Genomic DNA, 14,633 nt, shown 5'->3' with positions numbered 1-14,633 from the left:
CTGGTCCTGGAGCCAGGGCCTCCTTTTTCCGCTCTTGGTGTCTCTTGGGTCTCTGTACGTGTTTCTTGTACACTATGTCTGTTCCGGCCCTCTTTTCCGAGTCGTGTCGAGCTCTGTGGGTGGGAACATGCTCTACACTCCCTTCATGCCTGGGCCTCTTCCCTCCTGGACCCGGGGACCTACCCATCTGGCTCAGTGAAATTAGGCCCAAGAGGCCACGATTCCCTACTGCATGACTTCAGACTGGCTCCTTCCCCTTCCCTCTCTGGGCCTCACAGTGCTCACCCAGGCCCAGGATCGTGAAGGTGGCCTCCTGACGAGCTTCAGAAGCCCCACAACAGTTCAGCTGCCATTCCCTTCATTTGTACCCTCATCTGAAAGCAAAACTGATGCACAAAGGGGAGAGGGTGTGGTCAGAGGTCACAGAAGGGCTTTGAAGACATTGGAGGTATGATTGCTCCAATGAAGGACATTCAGGCAGAGCCCACCTTGGAGACAGGCTGGGAGGAATGAGAGCAGATAGTGAGATAGTGAGGACCCTGCATGGAGGGAGAACTCAGAAGCAGGAGCCTCAGTTAGCACCGTGTGGTAGCCCAGCCTTACCATGCATAGCAGCTCAGTGTCCTATTGTCACCTGTATCCTGTCATCTATTGCTGTAATTGGAACCAAGGGAGTGCAGCTGGGGGCCAATGGGTCAGACACTCAGCAAGTGACCCTCAGGTGTGCTCACAGCCAGATCCATTTATCTGATGTTATATGCAATTGTGCAAAGGTGTTAGAAAAAGAGTGACAGAGACAGGGAGGGTGAGACAGAGAGACGTTCAGAAAGAGATGAGCAGAGGGGAGAGAGAAAGACAGGAGTAAAGTGAGAAATAGACCAAGAGTAAGGGCTGGAGCAAGAGCAAGGGAAGGTTCTTTTGCTTCTAGTTTGCTTCTGCCTCTCCATCTTTGATCTGCTCTCCTCCTCTCTAACTTCACTCTTCCATCCCTGCCCTGTGACAGCTCTCAAAGTTCCCTGTGATCCTCCATGTCATTCCAGGCCACACACATGCTGCAGCCTGGGGCAGGGTAGTTGTGGCCTCCACCAATCTGATCCCCATTATCGGCTCAGCTGGCTCAGCCCCAGAGGAAATGCGACACTGATCCTGCTAACCTCTGGCACAGATGGGAGGAAGATGGCCTGGTGGTGAGATTAATAGGCTGGGCCTAAATATCCTGCATGGGAACCCTGCCATCACCTCTTAAACTCATCCAAATTGGTGATGGGAGATGATGGAGGAAGGGGAGGGTCAATTACCCTTATGCTCTGGAGTCATCAGGGCAAAGATCAAACCTTAATTCTATCACTACCACACACACCCTCCCCCATAACCCTAGGAAAGTCCCAGTTCCCTCTGATCCTCAGTTTCTCCATCTGAAAGATGGATATAATCTCCAGCTCTCTGGGTGGTTGTAGGAAGTGTATAATCAGTGCCTGTCACAGAGAGGGAATTCCAAAGCTGGAGTCTAGTGTATCCTGAAACAGTGGCATGTTTCAGGATCCCATAACAGGCATTATCGATCACAGAACTCTAACTCTTGCTCACAGAGTCCAGATAGGAATTGATAATTCATCTCCATACATAAGGACCTTTTTTTAGTGGAGGAACAGAGACTCAGAGAGGCAACTTGAATGTTGGCGGACACACAGCAAAGAGGATAGAGCCAACTGCTGGCACATGGTAGCACCCAGTAAATATTTTTGATTGAGTGCACTTGGCTGACACAGTGGGTTAAAAGGTAGCAATGCCTGGGACATGACATAGAGTAGGTGCTCAGGTGTGCTTTGCTGTGATTATTTTTATTATCATTTGCCTGCTCATTAAGAGAATGGGCTGTAGAATCCAAAGCCTGGATCTGAATTCTTGGTCCACCATTGCATGCTGCCCAACCTCGGTGCACATTCCTATCTCTTTCATTTATACCTGGTTTCCTCTTCTGTTAAATAGAGAAGTGTTCTATAACATTCAGTGTTGGGAGAATTGCTGAAAATTTTCTCATAAAGATTTTTTTCTGGTACAGAGCAGGCCCTCAATGCATGACCATGTTATTAGTAAAGTATTAATATTACAAGATCAGTTTCTGATCTGTGGATTGTGCCTACTGCTTTACCACAGTTGCCCGTGACAGAAATTGCTAACTGACCCAATGCATGTTCCAACTTAGCCTAGATGTAGTTTCAGAATAACCTTCCAGGCAGCCACTCTCAACGAGTTGAACATACACGAGAGCTGATCCTCAGTTTCCTCTTTTTAATAAGGATGAATGGAAAAGAAGCAGAGATCAACAGAGCTAAAATCATTCCTGAGAACGTACAGCTATAAGGTAGCAGAGCTCCTCCTAACACATTGCCCAGTCATTAAAAACAGCTCTGAAGTCAAACACATCCAGAATTGAAATCAAATTCCTCATTTATGTACCTCAGTATCTCCGAGCTAATTTCCTCACTTGTAAAATGAAGACTTTGTTGCTTTTTTAAGACTGTTGGGATATATCAGTAAAATAATGCCTTCAAGTGCTTCACACTGCCTGATACATGAGCAGGGCTGTTGTTAATAGCAGTGTTATGAGGCAGACAAACCTATTACCACTTCCCATGATTGTGCCTGTGCAGACATGACTGATTGATCCCAGAATGTTTTCCAGGGCCTCCCTGGCAGCCTAAGGGTTAAATCTCAGTGCTATCTCCAGAATGCTTTCTACTTGCACCCACATGTAGCTTTAGATCCTTCCCCAGCCACTACGCCAGTAACTTGGAGTTTGTAGCAAAGTGGAGTACAGCCCCAGAAAGGTTAAGGAGTATACCTGGAAACACATCTGAGAAATAATAGAATTGGCACTTGTCTTGTTTGTCAGTGGATGTTGGAAATACAGACTCTGAATCAGAAAAGCCCACATGCAAAACCCTATACTACCACTTACAGACTACATGATTTTTGATAATTTTTTTAAGCATCTCTGAATCTCAGTTTCCTCATATACTGACTTGTAGGGCTGCTATAACAAAATATCATATAATGGTGGGTTAACCAACAACAATTTCTCATAGTTCTGGAGGTTGACAAAGGCAAGATCGAGGTGTTGGCTGATTTAGTTCCCGAAAGGCCCACTCCCTGGTTTGTATGCAGCCTTCTTTTTGCTGTGTCCTAATGTGATGGAAAGAGAGATCATCTCTCTCCTGCCCTTTCTTATATTCTTCCCATTCGTGAAGACTCCACCTTCATGATGAAATTATCTTTCAAAAGCCTCATCTGCAAATACCATCCTCAGTGGTGGGTTTCACATATGAATTGGGGCAGAGGGAATACAAGCATTTAGTTCATAACTTTTTTTAACATTTTTATTAGCTTTTCAGGGTTGTTGTGACTCTTTTCAGGGCCATTGTAACTAAGAAAAGAAAAATTGACTGTCAAAGACTTTTCACTGTGTCTGATACGTAGTAGTACCTAATACTTGGGCAAATGATAGTATTAGATTCCCGGACAAGATGATGTGTACATGCTGACTAATCACAGTGTTCTTTCCTATTGAAACTGGATGTTTCAACTTCAGGTCCTTCTTAATTCATCCCTGTAGGAAGGCCCTTCCAATCAATTTGAGTTTTCAAGTGAGGCAGTCTGTTTCCAAACCATGACATAGAAGAAACCCTAAGGTAATGCTGGCTACTTTACCTTCCCATATCCATGACAGAAAATACCAATCAATCCCAGCACTGCTTCCTTCTGAGTTTCTATGTGACCCTTAAGATAGCCATTGCTAATTGTTTTTGAGTTTTCAACAAAGCAAACCAGACACCCAAGAGGCTAAGGGACATATCTAAGGACACACGGCCAGTAGTTGTCAGCACTGGTTGCAGCCTAATTGACTGTCATAGTCAGAAAATATTAGAGTCATCTTCAAATCTAGACAGGTTGGCATTTGAGTTCTAGTGTCACCACTGATAATACTATGTGACTTAACCAAGTTCCTTAACATCTGAGTATCAGATTCCCCATTTGACATGACAAATGATTTCTACATTTTAGAATCTGTGTGTGAATTAAAATTTATAAAGTATAGATACAGAGGTTAAGAATCCTGAACAAATAATTACCAAACAACTCATCAAATCAAATCAAGCAATGTGTATAAATAAAAGTATAACATGGCCATGTTTAATTTATCTTAAGAAGGTTGGCTTCACATTGGAAAACCAATTATTGTAATCCATGCCACTATATTTATTAAATTGTGATTCATGATATTAAAGTGAAAAAGATTTAAATAGAAGTAGAAAAACATTAAATAAAATGTAACATCCATTCTTTTAAAAACAAATATTTGTTCAGATACTAAGAATAAAATTAAACATGCTTAGCCTGATAAATACCATCTACAAAAAGCTTATAGACAAAATCATATTTAGCTGTGAAATGTTTAAAGCATTTCCTTTAATGGCAGGAATAAAGAAGCCACTATTAGTATAGCTCCTACAAGACAATAAAAATAAATAAAAGTTATAAATTGGAAATAAAGAAATAAAACTTATTATTTGCAGATATATTATATCATACATAAAGAACCCAAAATAGCTCAGTGGACAAACTGGGGGAATAAATGACTAGTGGGAAAATTATGCATGAAGCAAAAGAAATATGAACACATTTGGGATAGGAGTTACCTTTGGTGGGAGGAGGGAAGCACAAGGTCAGGGAGAGATTTACAAGAGCTTCGAAGCTAATAAAAATGTATTTCTTATTCTGAAGACAAAAATTTGTTTTATTTTTCTGAAAATGTATGGATTGGTGGTAGGAAAACTTGAAAACAGGCACTATATAGCATTTTTTAAAAAGATTTATTTATACATACAAGAGCAGAGGTACAGGCCAGAGGTGTGGGGGGTGAGAGGATTCACCAGAGACAGATTGGGGAACAGAACAGGTGACTATACTGAAACACACTGCTGAGTGGAGGCGCAGGTGAGGCAAGAGAGGTCTGCTGCACCATGTGGGTAGCTCCGTGGCCCAGGATGGAACTCGTGCTACAGTGGCTGCGGATAGCTTCATATGTTGTGTCTCAACCCCTTGCGCCATCAGGGAGGCCCCTATATAGCATTTTTATATGGAATTTTCACAGTAAAATCTCATATAAAGTGCTTTGCCCAGCACTCAATGAGCGCAAGGGCTTATTAGATAAGAAGGGGAGGCTTTCAGCTTCCCATGTTCAGCCCATTTCAGACATGGCTGATCTGTCACCACTAAGCCCCCCTCACTCCTGCTGATCCCTGGTATAGGGGCTGGGCCGTCAGCGGGTGCGGCCTGTTGTCTCCAGCAGATACTCGGGGCCATGGAGTCTCAGGTGGCGGGGGGCCCGGCCGGCCCGGCCCTGCCCAACGGGCCGCTCCTTGGCACAAATGGAGCCACTGATGACAGCAAAACCAACCTCATCGTCAACTACCTGCCCCAGAATATGACCCAGGATGAGTTTAAGAGTCTCTTCGGCAGCATTGGTGACATCGAGTCCTGCAAGTTGGTTCGGGACAAGATCACAGGTGTGGCTGCTGGCGGGTGGGGTGGGGAAAGGGCAGAGGTGCTAGCCTCAGAAGTATAGGTGTGACAGAAAAGGGTGTGACTCCAGAGAGAAGGTGATGGGCCAGGTGGGACCCTAGCGGATCTGAGGTAGGGTGGGGAAGCAGGTGTGATCTTTGGGGTGATGGGACATATGGGACTGTGGGAGAACACAAAGGGTGGGATCTTGGTTTTCATAATCTTTAGGAGGGCAGGCTGTCAAGCTTGCAGGCCTGGGTAGACAGTGGGAGGTGCTGGGAGGTCATCGTCCCAATCATGCCCCTAGGACAGAGCCTTGGCTATGGGTTTGTGAACTACTCTGACCCCAACGATGCAGATAAAGCCATCAACACTCTCAATGGCCTCAAGCTACAGACTAAGACCATCAAGGTGAGTGGCTTTCTCCTCCCACACCTGTTGTTGCCCATCCCTGCTGTTCCCATTTCCCCATTATTTGCGCCCATTTGGACCAGGCCCTTCATTGTCACCCAACCCTGAATAGCCATCTACCCTCCCCCCATACCATCTTCATGCCCTGAGGGGTTCAAATATCTTCTCTTGCAGGACCCCCGCCCCAAGGCTTCCTAACTGGGCCCCCTAGGGTAATGGATCAGCCTTCCCGAACCTATTTCCTCACTTGTCTATGGGAAGAATATCAGACCCCCCCCCCCCCATTTTCTGGCAGTGCAGGGAATCTGCCAGGCCCTGGCGACCACCCCCACCTCCACCCACCTCACAGTAGAAGTGATCAGGGCCTAGGAGACTACCCCTCCTGCTTTTGTCATGAAAATGGTGAGGGGTGGGGCCCATCTGCCATCTGGAGCCTAATTAGGGTCTGGGAGGGCAGGATTAAAGGTGGGCCCCTCCTCCATCTTTGTGCAGTGCCCCTCCCCAATTACCTCCCCTCTCAGCAGCTGCAGCTGGGACCCTGAATGCTTAAGTTCCCTAGGGGTATTGTCATGGAAACCCCCCCTTCTTGGTTTGCCTGGAGGTGTCTGGACTCCACCCTGAAAATCTGCTCCTGAACCCTGGTGGGTGGGGGATGGTGGGGGTGCTGTGGAGACTGGTCTAGGAGACACCCATCTGGTCTCCAGTTAGCCCTGGAAACAGAGGTGCTGGAATCTTTTCCTCTTCCTGATTGGGGTTGGGGAGCACCACCAGGTCTGAGGGGTGACCTGATGGGTGACTTCATGGCCAACTAGACCCAGAAGCTACCAGATTTTAGCAAAAAACTATTAGCTGCAGAGGGCCACTGTGTGTGACTCTAGGCTGTGAGACATGGTATTTGGGAGACACTATATGAGTGTCATCACATGGATCTGGCTATTACAGACTTTGGGTGTGTTGCTGTGGGAGATACTTTTGACAGGTGCTTTGTGACTTGCTACAACTCTGATTGTGACCTGGTAGGATGGAGTGGGTGTCTGGCTGTGACAGGGTGTTTGTGTGTTACAATGAAGTTGTGTAGGTGTGTCTATCTGTGTCCCATTTGGGGTGTGTGACACTGGGGGCCTGTGCAGTAGTGTGTGGCAGGTATATGATTCTGTAATTCTTACTATAGCCAAGGTTCCCAGTGTCACGATCAATGTGTCAGTAACCTTGTGTCACCCTCCTGCTGGTGTAATCACTGTGGTTGGTCCTGTGTGGCCTTGTGTATGTGTGTTTATGCTTGGGTGACTGTGTTGCGTGGTCATTCCCAACTGGGTGCTCTGACAGATTCTGCCCCAGAGAGTTCCAGCTGCTGCCTATATGCCAGGCCCCAGCCTGGTACTGAGGAGGGGAGGGGAAGCATGACAGGAACCCAAACCTAATTGAGGAGCCTGGATTACCCACATCATAGAAGAATGGGAAAGGTCCCTGAAGATCCTTTCTGTCCCTTAGATGATACTTGACACCAAACCACCCGCCCAGGAGCTCAGGTGTGCCTCAGGATTCCCCCACCCCCAACCCTTATTCATCAACAAGTCCTCATCACTCAAAACTCACAGCCCCATGAGGACAAGTGAAAACCGTCAAATACATGATCACCATTTTAATGCACTATTACAGAAATAATAGCAGCTGGTGTATTTGTCTTTTTTTCTGAAGGCTCCCAGGTGTACACAATTGCATTAATTAGAAATCTCCACCCTCCAACCCCATGAGCACCCTCATCCCCATCTACCCTCAGCCCACATTATTCAGTTTGTTAGTTTTTTAATTCATTATTACCAAGGAAAAAAACATGCTCTCAGAACTCACCACCTCAATGACCCTTGACAATGACCCTCTCTCTACCTAGAGGTTAATTCAGAATAGAAATAGAAATAGACATTGGTAGAAATAAGGGTGAGGGGAGCTCATGACCCTCCTCCCCCCCCTACTATAAGTCACCCTGTTAAATATTTAGGGGTGAGCCCTCCAGACCACATTTCCAGGACCTTGATGAACACATAATGAGATGGGGGTCACACAACACCCGCTGCTCTGTAAATGGACTTTTCTTTCCCCCACTTTACAATACTCACCACTGTTTCAGGGAAATAAATATACACGTCCAGCATTTTTCAAACAGCTGCAGAGAGTTTCATTGTTGTACTGGACTATAATTAATGACATGAATTCAATGATCGTTCTAAAAAACGTGTCTGATTCACAATGGAGAGAAGGGCTTTGAGAGAAAGTAACAGGGGTAGGGGTGAGGGACCAGATTCAGATGAGGGAGAACAGGGAGGACATTTAAACCAAGACCTGGAGAAGAAAATAAAGGAAGAGACTTCCACATAGAGGGAACAATCAGTGCAAAGGCCCTGAGGCTGGAGTATGCCTGGTGTGTTTGGGAACTGTGGAAGAAGCTGGTGTGTCTGGAACAGAGGAGCCACATTGAGGGGGGAAGTGGGTAGAAATGAGGTCAAAGGTGTGATGGAGTAGGTCCTGCAGGGCCTTGTGGGTATGGGAAGAAAGGTGGGGGCCACAGAGAGTTGAGCAGAGGAAAGAAGTGACCCAGCTCAGATGCTCATAAGTGCCCTTCAGCTACTACAGTGGGAACATACTGGGGCTCAAGGTGGGAGTGAGACCCAGAGTAGCAGTAGAGGGGCCTACCAGGATCTTGGTGAGCAGCAGTGTTGTGAGCTGGGCCAAGGTGGGGTTGTAGACTGGACAATGAAGTTGGAGTCCACAAGACTGATGGTGGATTAGATGTGAGTATGATGGAGAAGCAGCAAGAACAGTTTAAGGCCGGACTACCCAGAAGGACAGATGCAGTTACTGAGCCAGGGGCAGCTGGGAGCCAGATGTGACTGTGCTGAGTGAACCCCCGCCTTGTGGGGTGTCCAGAGATAGGTGTTACCCAGGTATGCAGCTTGAGGGCCAGGCCAGAGCTGGAAATGGAAACTTGAAAGTTACCAAGTTTGAGCTGGTGACTAAATACCTGAGTGACCCTCAGGAGCCCAGTACAATCACGGTAAGAAGGGATCAGTGTCTCAGGCTCATGCTCCGAAGGAACAGGAAGCTTCACCTTTTCTGGAATGTCCAGCTGGGCACTCACGGGTCTCCGGGTCCTCAAACAGACATGTAATCCAGGGATGTGGTCCTTTGACCTCCTCTAAAGACAGCCCCTCCCCTGCTCTATGCAGGTAGGGCCATGGCCATGTTGTCTAGATCACAGTCCTGTCCCCTCCCCCAACCCTGGTTGACCCTACAGTGACTACTTGAGAGATATTTGTTGAGAAAACAGATGAGGTATTTCTGCAACTCAGTGGTGGTTGGGTGTTGCCTCAGTCTCCCCATCTGTGAAATGGGTCTTCCCCTTACCTCTGTCCACCTGACCCCCTTCCCCAGGTGTCCTACGCCAGACCCAGTTCCGCATCCATCCGGGATGCTAACCTATATGTCAGTGGGCTTCCTAAGACCATGAGCCAGAAAGAAATGGAGCAACTCTTCTCCCAATATGGTCGCATCATCACTTCTCGCATCCTGGTGGACCAGGTCACAGGTCAGGCTGCACCTGGCGGGGACCCTGGGCAGAGGCACCGAAGCGGGACCAAAATGGAGGAACTGGGAATAGAGGGACAAGAATATGGTCAGGGATGAGGGGCCGCTGGAAGGGGCAGTGTCCTCACAGTACTCTCATGCCCTTGTAGGTGTCTCACGGGGTGTGGGATTCATTCGCTTCGACAAGAGGATTGAGGCTGAGGAGGCCATCAAAGGACTGAATGGACAGAAGCCACTGGGTGCGGCCGAGCCCATCACGGTCAAGTTTGCCAACAACCCGAGTCAGAAAACAGGACAGGCCCTGCTCACTCACCTCTACCAGTCATCTGCCCGGCGTTACGCCGGCCCCCTGCACCATCAAACACAGCGCTTCCGGTGAGCCCCCTGCTGTCCACTCCTAACACACCGCCCAGACCCCCAGGCCTTACAACCTCCCTGAACCCATTCCTACAGGGACAAGGGACATGGAACAGTGTCTGCTGAAGGCAGCAGAAACAAAATGTAGAAGTCCATTAGGTGCTGAGGTTAGGTCCTATATACAGCAGATAGTCAATGTGTGCCGAGCACTGCAAGTGTCATTATTGGTGTAAACGTTTTTCAGGTGACCTGACTGGGATCCAGCTCTGGCTTCCTCCTCTTTCAGGCACATGATTCCATGTGTTGTCTGTGCCTTAGTTTCCTTGCCCACATGTCATGAAGGCTTCCTGTGTTTTAGGTGCACTTATTTACTCTGCACCACAACCCAGTGACAACAGAGCTTGGCTGGTCCCCATTTTACAGACTGGGGCCCTGAGGTACAGAGAGGCATTGTCATTTGCCCAGCCCAGGCATAGTAAAGAATGACTAGAACCCAGGACCCTGAGTCCAGCATTAGTGAGGACAAACATGGGAGACTCTCATGGGCCCTATGTGGCCATGGTGGGTTACGCCTGCCTCATCAGTTGGCTATGCTTGTTTTTATCACCTTCCCCAGAAAGCTGGGCCTGTGGGCCCGACAAGTCTGAACTCTGCAGGGTCAGGGCAAGTGAGTGGAGTTCAGTCAGCCATGAGGGACAGGACAAGGATACTGGTGCAGGCCCAGCAAGAGGCGGTGCCTGAGTGACCGCGGTTCCGTGCCAGGCGGTGTCCAGCTGGGTGGGGAGCAGGCGGGCGGGGGCAGGGCTGGTGCTGCTGCCTGCTGGGTGGGGGCGGGGAGGGATGACTGACTGGCCAGTGGCACAGCCAGAGGCATGCCCCGAAGCCACTGGTGACCACCACTTCTGCCTCCACAGGCTGGACAATTTGCTCAACATGGCCTACGGAGTCAAGAGGTAACAGTGCCCCCGCCCTGCTGTCCCCAGCCTCTGCTGTCCCTCCTTGGACCCTTGCCCTGATGGACTCCATCCTCCCCTTATCCCCACCTCACCCCTAGGACTGACAGCTGAGCCTTGTCTCCCCTGTATGAGAGTAGTATGGCCATTAAGACATTTGGGTCTATCCGAGCTAGTTAATGCCTATCAATAACTACTATGAAATTTGTGCAGGGGTGCTGGCTGTGGCCTTCTCCAGTGAAGGGCAGGCAATGTTGCTCAGGACACAGCTGTGCCCTGGTTCCCATGTTAAGTCTGAGTTCCACTGGTGATTTGTTAATTGTCTTTGTCGAGGGTCACAGAATGTCCTGTAGTCGGGGACAGATCTGGAGGCCCTGTTGACCTTGTCCACATCCCTGACTCTGTGAAGGTCCCCATGTTATTGTTTTATTACATCATGAGCTATTGAGTGCACACTGGGTTCTGAGCACTTGACTTGGGGCTGAGGACCCAGCGTGGCCCAACCAGACTTGTTTCCAGGTGGAGATAAATGATATAAAGCACGATGCTGGGCATATAGTGAGCACTCAATTAAAGGTAGCCGCTCTTGTGATTTTTGTTACTGTTGTTAATTATGTCAGTCATATGGAGGAGAGAGAGAGATGAACAGTGGCAAGGCTGTAAATGGGGCAGAATAGTGGTGGTGGGGACCCAGAGGGGATCTGGGAGCTGGCTGAGAGAACAAAGTTCCTGGCAGTGGCAGGGAGGAGGGACTAACGGTGAGTCTCTTGAGTGGTCAAACCATCCCCCATCCCCATCCCCTCAGGAAGGCAGAGAGCCATGGGGAATATGGGTAGAACCAATCCTGACATTTCCTTCATTCACTCGACAAATACCTCCAAGTGCCTACCGTGTACTAGGAGCTGTTCTGGGTTGGGGCACTGCCAGGAACAAAACCTTGCAGGGAAGATGGGAGCTGATAATAAAGGCAGTCGTCCCTCCTTATCTATGGTTTTGCTCTCAGTTGTTTCAGTCACCTGTGGTTAACTGCGGCTCGAAAATATTACATACAAAAAGATGTTTTGAAAGAGACCAGATTCACATAACTTTTATCACAGCATATTGTTGTAATTGTTTGATTTTATCATAAGTTATTGTTGTTAACCTCTTGCAGTGCATAATTTATAAATTGAAGTTTTTCACAGATATGTATGTATAGGAAAACAAAGGTATAGACAGGGCTCAGGACTTCCTGTGGTTTCATCCATCCACAGGTATCCCCTCTCAGATAAGGGGGGGGGCTACTGTATATTATTTGAACTTGAAAAGGCCAGAGAGGGTCAAAGGAAAATGATGGACCACATTATGGGGTCAGTCAGACAAGGGCACCCTGAAGAGGTGATGGCTGTGCTGAGACCTGAATAACGGGCTGAGAGCAGAAACTTAGGCAGCTATGTTCACATCCCAGCTCCCAGGGCAGCCCTTCCGGGTGAACCTCCAGTCATGTGGAGCGGGAGTGGCACTGTGCTCAGTGGGCAGCATTGTGAAGGGTAGGGTTGGGGTGGGGCAGGAGCAGAAGCTAGATGGGAAGGTGTGCCAAAGGATGAGTAGCAGTCAGGGGTGGAGAAAGCATCAGGGACAAGAGGATCAAGGACCATTAGGGTCAAATGTCATGGGGTCAGGGTGTAGGTGGGGGCTCCGAGTAGCATCATAGTGAAGGCCTCACATTCAGGGAGGATCAGAGGTCAGAAAAGGCCACAGGACAGGATGAAGATTCAGGACTGATATTGCATCAGAGTGTGGGGGCTGAAGGTGGGGTCAGAGATGGAGGTCATGGAGCCATGGCAGGGTCAGGGCAAAGTTGGGACACAGTAAGGGGTCGTGACAGTCTCAGGGATCACAAGATCAAAGTTAGGGGTCAGGGGCATGCCGGGGGTCAGGGCAGAGCCCGCGTGACCCCCAAAGTAGTCCCCTATCGCTCATCGCCAGGTTCTCGCCCATCGCCATCGACGGCATGAGCGGTCTAGCAGGCGTGGGCCTGTCGGGGGGCGCTGCAGGCGCTGGCTGGTGCATCTTCGTGTACAACCTGTCACCAGAGGCAGACGAGAGCGTGCTGTGGCAGCTGTTCGGGCCCTTTGGGGCTGTCACCAACGTCAAGGTCATCCGCGACTTCACCACCAACAAGTGCAAGGGCTTCGGCTTCGTCACCATGACCAACTACGATGAGGCAGCCATGGCCATTGCCAGTCTCAACGGCTACCGCCTGGGCGAGCGTGTGCTGCAGGTCTCCTTCAAGACCAGCAAACAGCACAAGGCCTGAGCCACTGTCTGCCCTTCCCACCCTCCCTGGGCAGCAGAGAGAGAGAGACAGAGAGAGACAGAGACAGACACGAGGGGCCCGTGAGACAGCGCAGGCAGACCACGGACGGCACGAGGGCCCCGAATCCCTGCGGAAGCCACAGGGTGAGCACTCGGGGTGGGAGGGTGTGCAAGGAATCAGGGGTGCCTGGGGGTCCCCCACCCCATTCTCCTGCCCCCTACCCTAGGCCAGGCTGTTCACTCTCTCGTCTTGGTTTTGTTCATGGTGATGGTTTTTGTTTCTTTTTTCGGCTAAAAAGAAAGCAGAGATGTGCTCCCATCCCACCCCCTCAACCCTCCTCCATGAGATGGCTTGGGGGGGCACTGGGGGTGCCCTCCCAGGCCACCTTGCCCAGGCCTCCCCAACACCTAGGTTGCCTGAGGCAGGAGAGGGAAACAGGTTTAAAAATCCCCAAAAAAGTGAGACGTGAGGAGGGGTGTGGGCATCCCTGACCCAGAACCCCTTGGTGGAATGTGAGGAGCAGGGGGAGGGGCTGGAAACAGAAACAAAATGAAAAAAAAGGGGGGGTGGGAGGGGAAGAAAAACTCTATTTTTGTAAAAAGGGAAAAAAGACCTCGTGGAGAATTTTTACTGGGGATTCTTGAACTTGAAAAAAAAAAAGACAAAAAAAAAAGAAAATATTTTGGCAGGTTATGTTTACCAACTGGGGCAGGGATAGGGAGCAAGGCTTGGGGACTGGGGTTCCACAGGGCCACACAGAGAAATGCAGCCATGTGAAACCACACAGGGGGATCCACCCCCCTCACCCCCCAGGACACACAGTAGCACATACGGACACATAGGCACTACCGAATGTGTCGGAGCTCTTGGCCAAACTCAGATACACAAACAAATCTGTAGACAAAGGAGACGGAAACGCAGGGCTACGTTATGTTTATGTGGTCGTGGGTGCATATGGCCACAAGCCGAGGTGGCCAAGGGTAAATGTAAACACAGGTGAACGTGGACGGGGATAAACCTGGACAAAGGCACATGTGGACACACAGACGTGAACACTTCCACACATGCACATGATCACATGCAAGTGGATATGGACTTAGACACACAAATCTACACACCCAGTCGCAGAGAAACACAGACACAACACCCAGGGACACATCAACATGCCCTTAGCTTCCCTCAGGCCCAGGCAAGAGGTCACATCCTAGACCCTGGCCCAGATCACTTCCTCCAACTAGGCCACCTGGCTCCTCCTCCCAGAATTTGGCCCTACTCATCCCCACCTGGGTCCTCTGCAGAGCTGTCTCCTGGCTCATTAATGGTCTCCCTGCTGCCCATGAACACAGGCGTGCACACTGCTGCCCATGAACACATGCACCCAGACACACAATACCTCGTTCCACTTTGGCATCACGGTAGGCTGGAGGCAGCCCCCAGCCCCAATAGTTGAGGCCAAAGGTCCCCCT

At 49.3% G+C, this 14,633-nt stretch overlaps 1 protein-coding gene across 1 annotated transcript; it reads left to right on the top strand.

Annotated features, from left to right (window-relative positions):
* Nucleotides 1-5,365: 5,365 nt before the first annotated feature.
* ELAVL3 (ELAV like RNA binding protein 3) lies at nucleotides 5,366-13,167 on the top strand (the record flags this gene model as incomplete). Its single annotated transcript, XM_084251102.1, has 6 exons — nucleotides 5,366-5,570; nucleotides 5,873-5,976; nucleotides 9,406-9,559; nucleotides 9,708-9,933; nucleotides 10,830-10,868; nucleotides 12,816-13,167. 6 exons carry the CDS (start codon nucleotides 5,366-5,368, stop codon nucleotides 13,165-13,167), a joined length of 1,080 nt encoding a protein of 359 aa, XP_084107228.1.
* Between the last annotated feature and the right edge of the window lie 1,466 nt (nucleotides 13,168-14,633).

The sequence above is a fragment of the Talpa europaea genome (assembly GCF_964194135.1).
Source record: "Talpa europaea genome assembly, chromosome: 12".
In the NCBI taxonomy this organism is placed as follows: Eukaryota; Metazoa; Chordata; class Mammalia; order Eulipotyphla; family Talpidae; genus Talpa; species Talpa europaea.
This window is presented reverse-complemented; position numbering and strand designations above follow the sequence as displayed.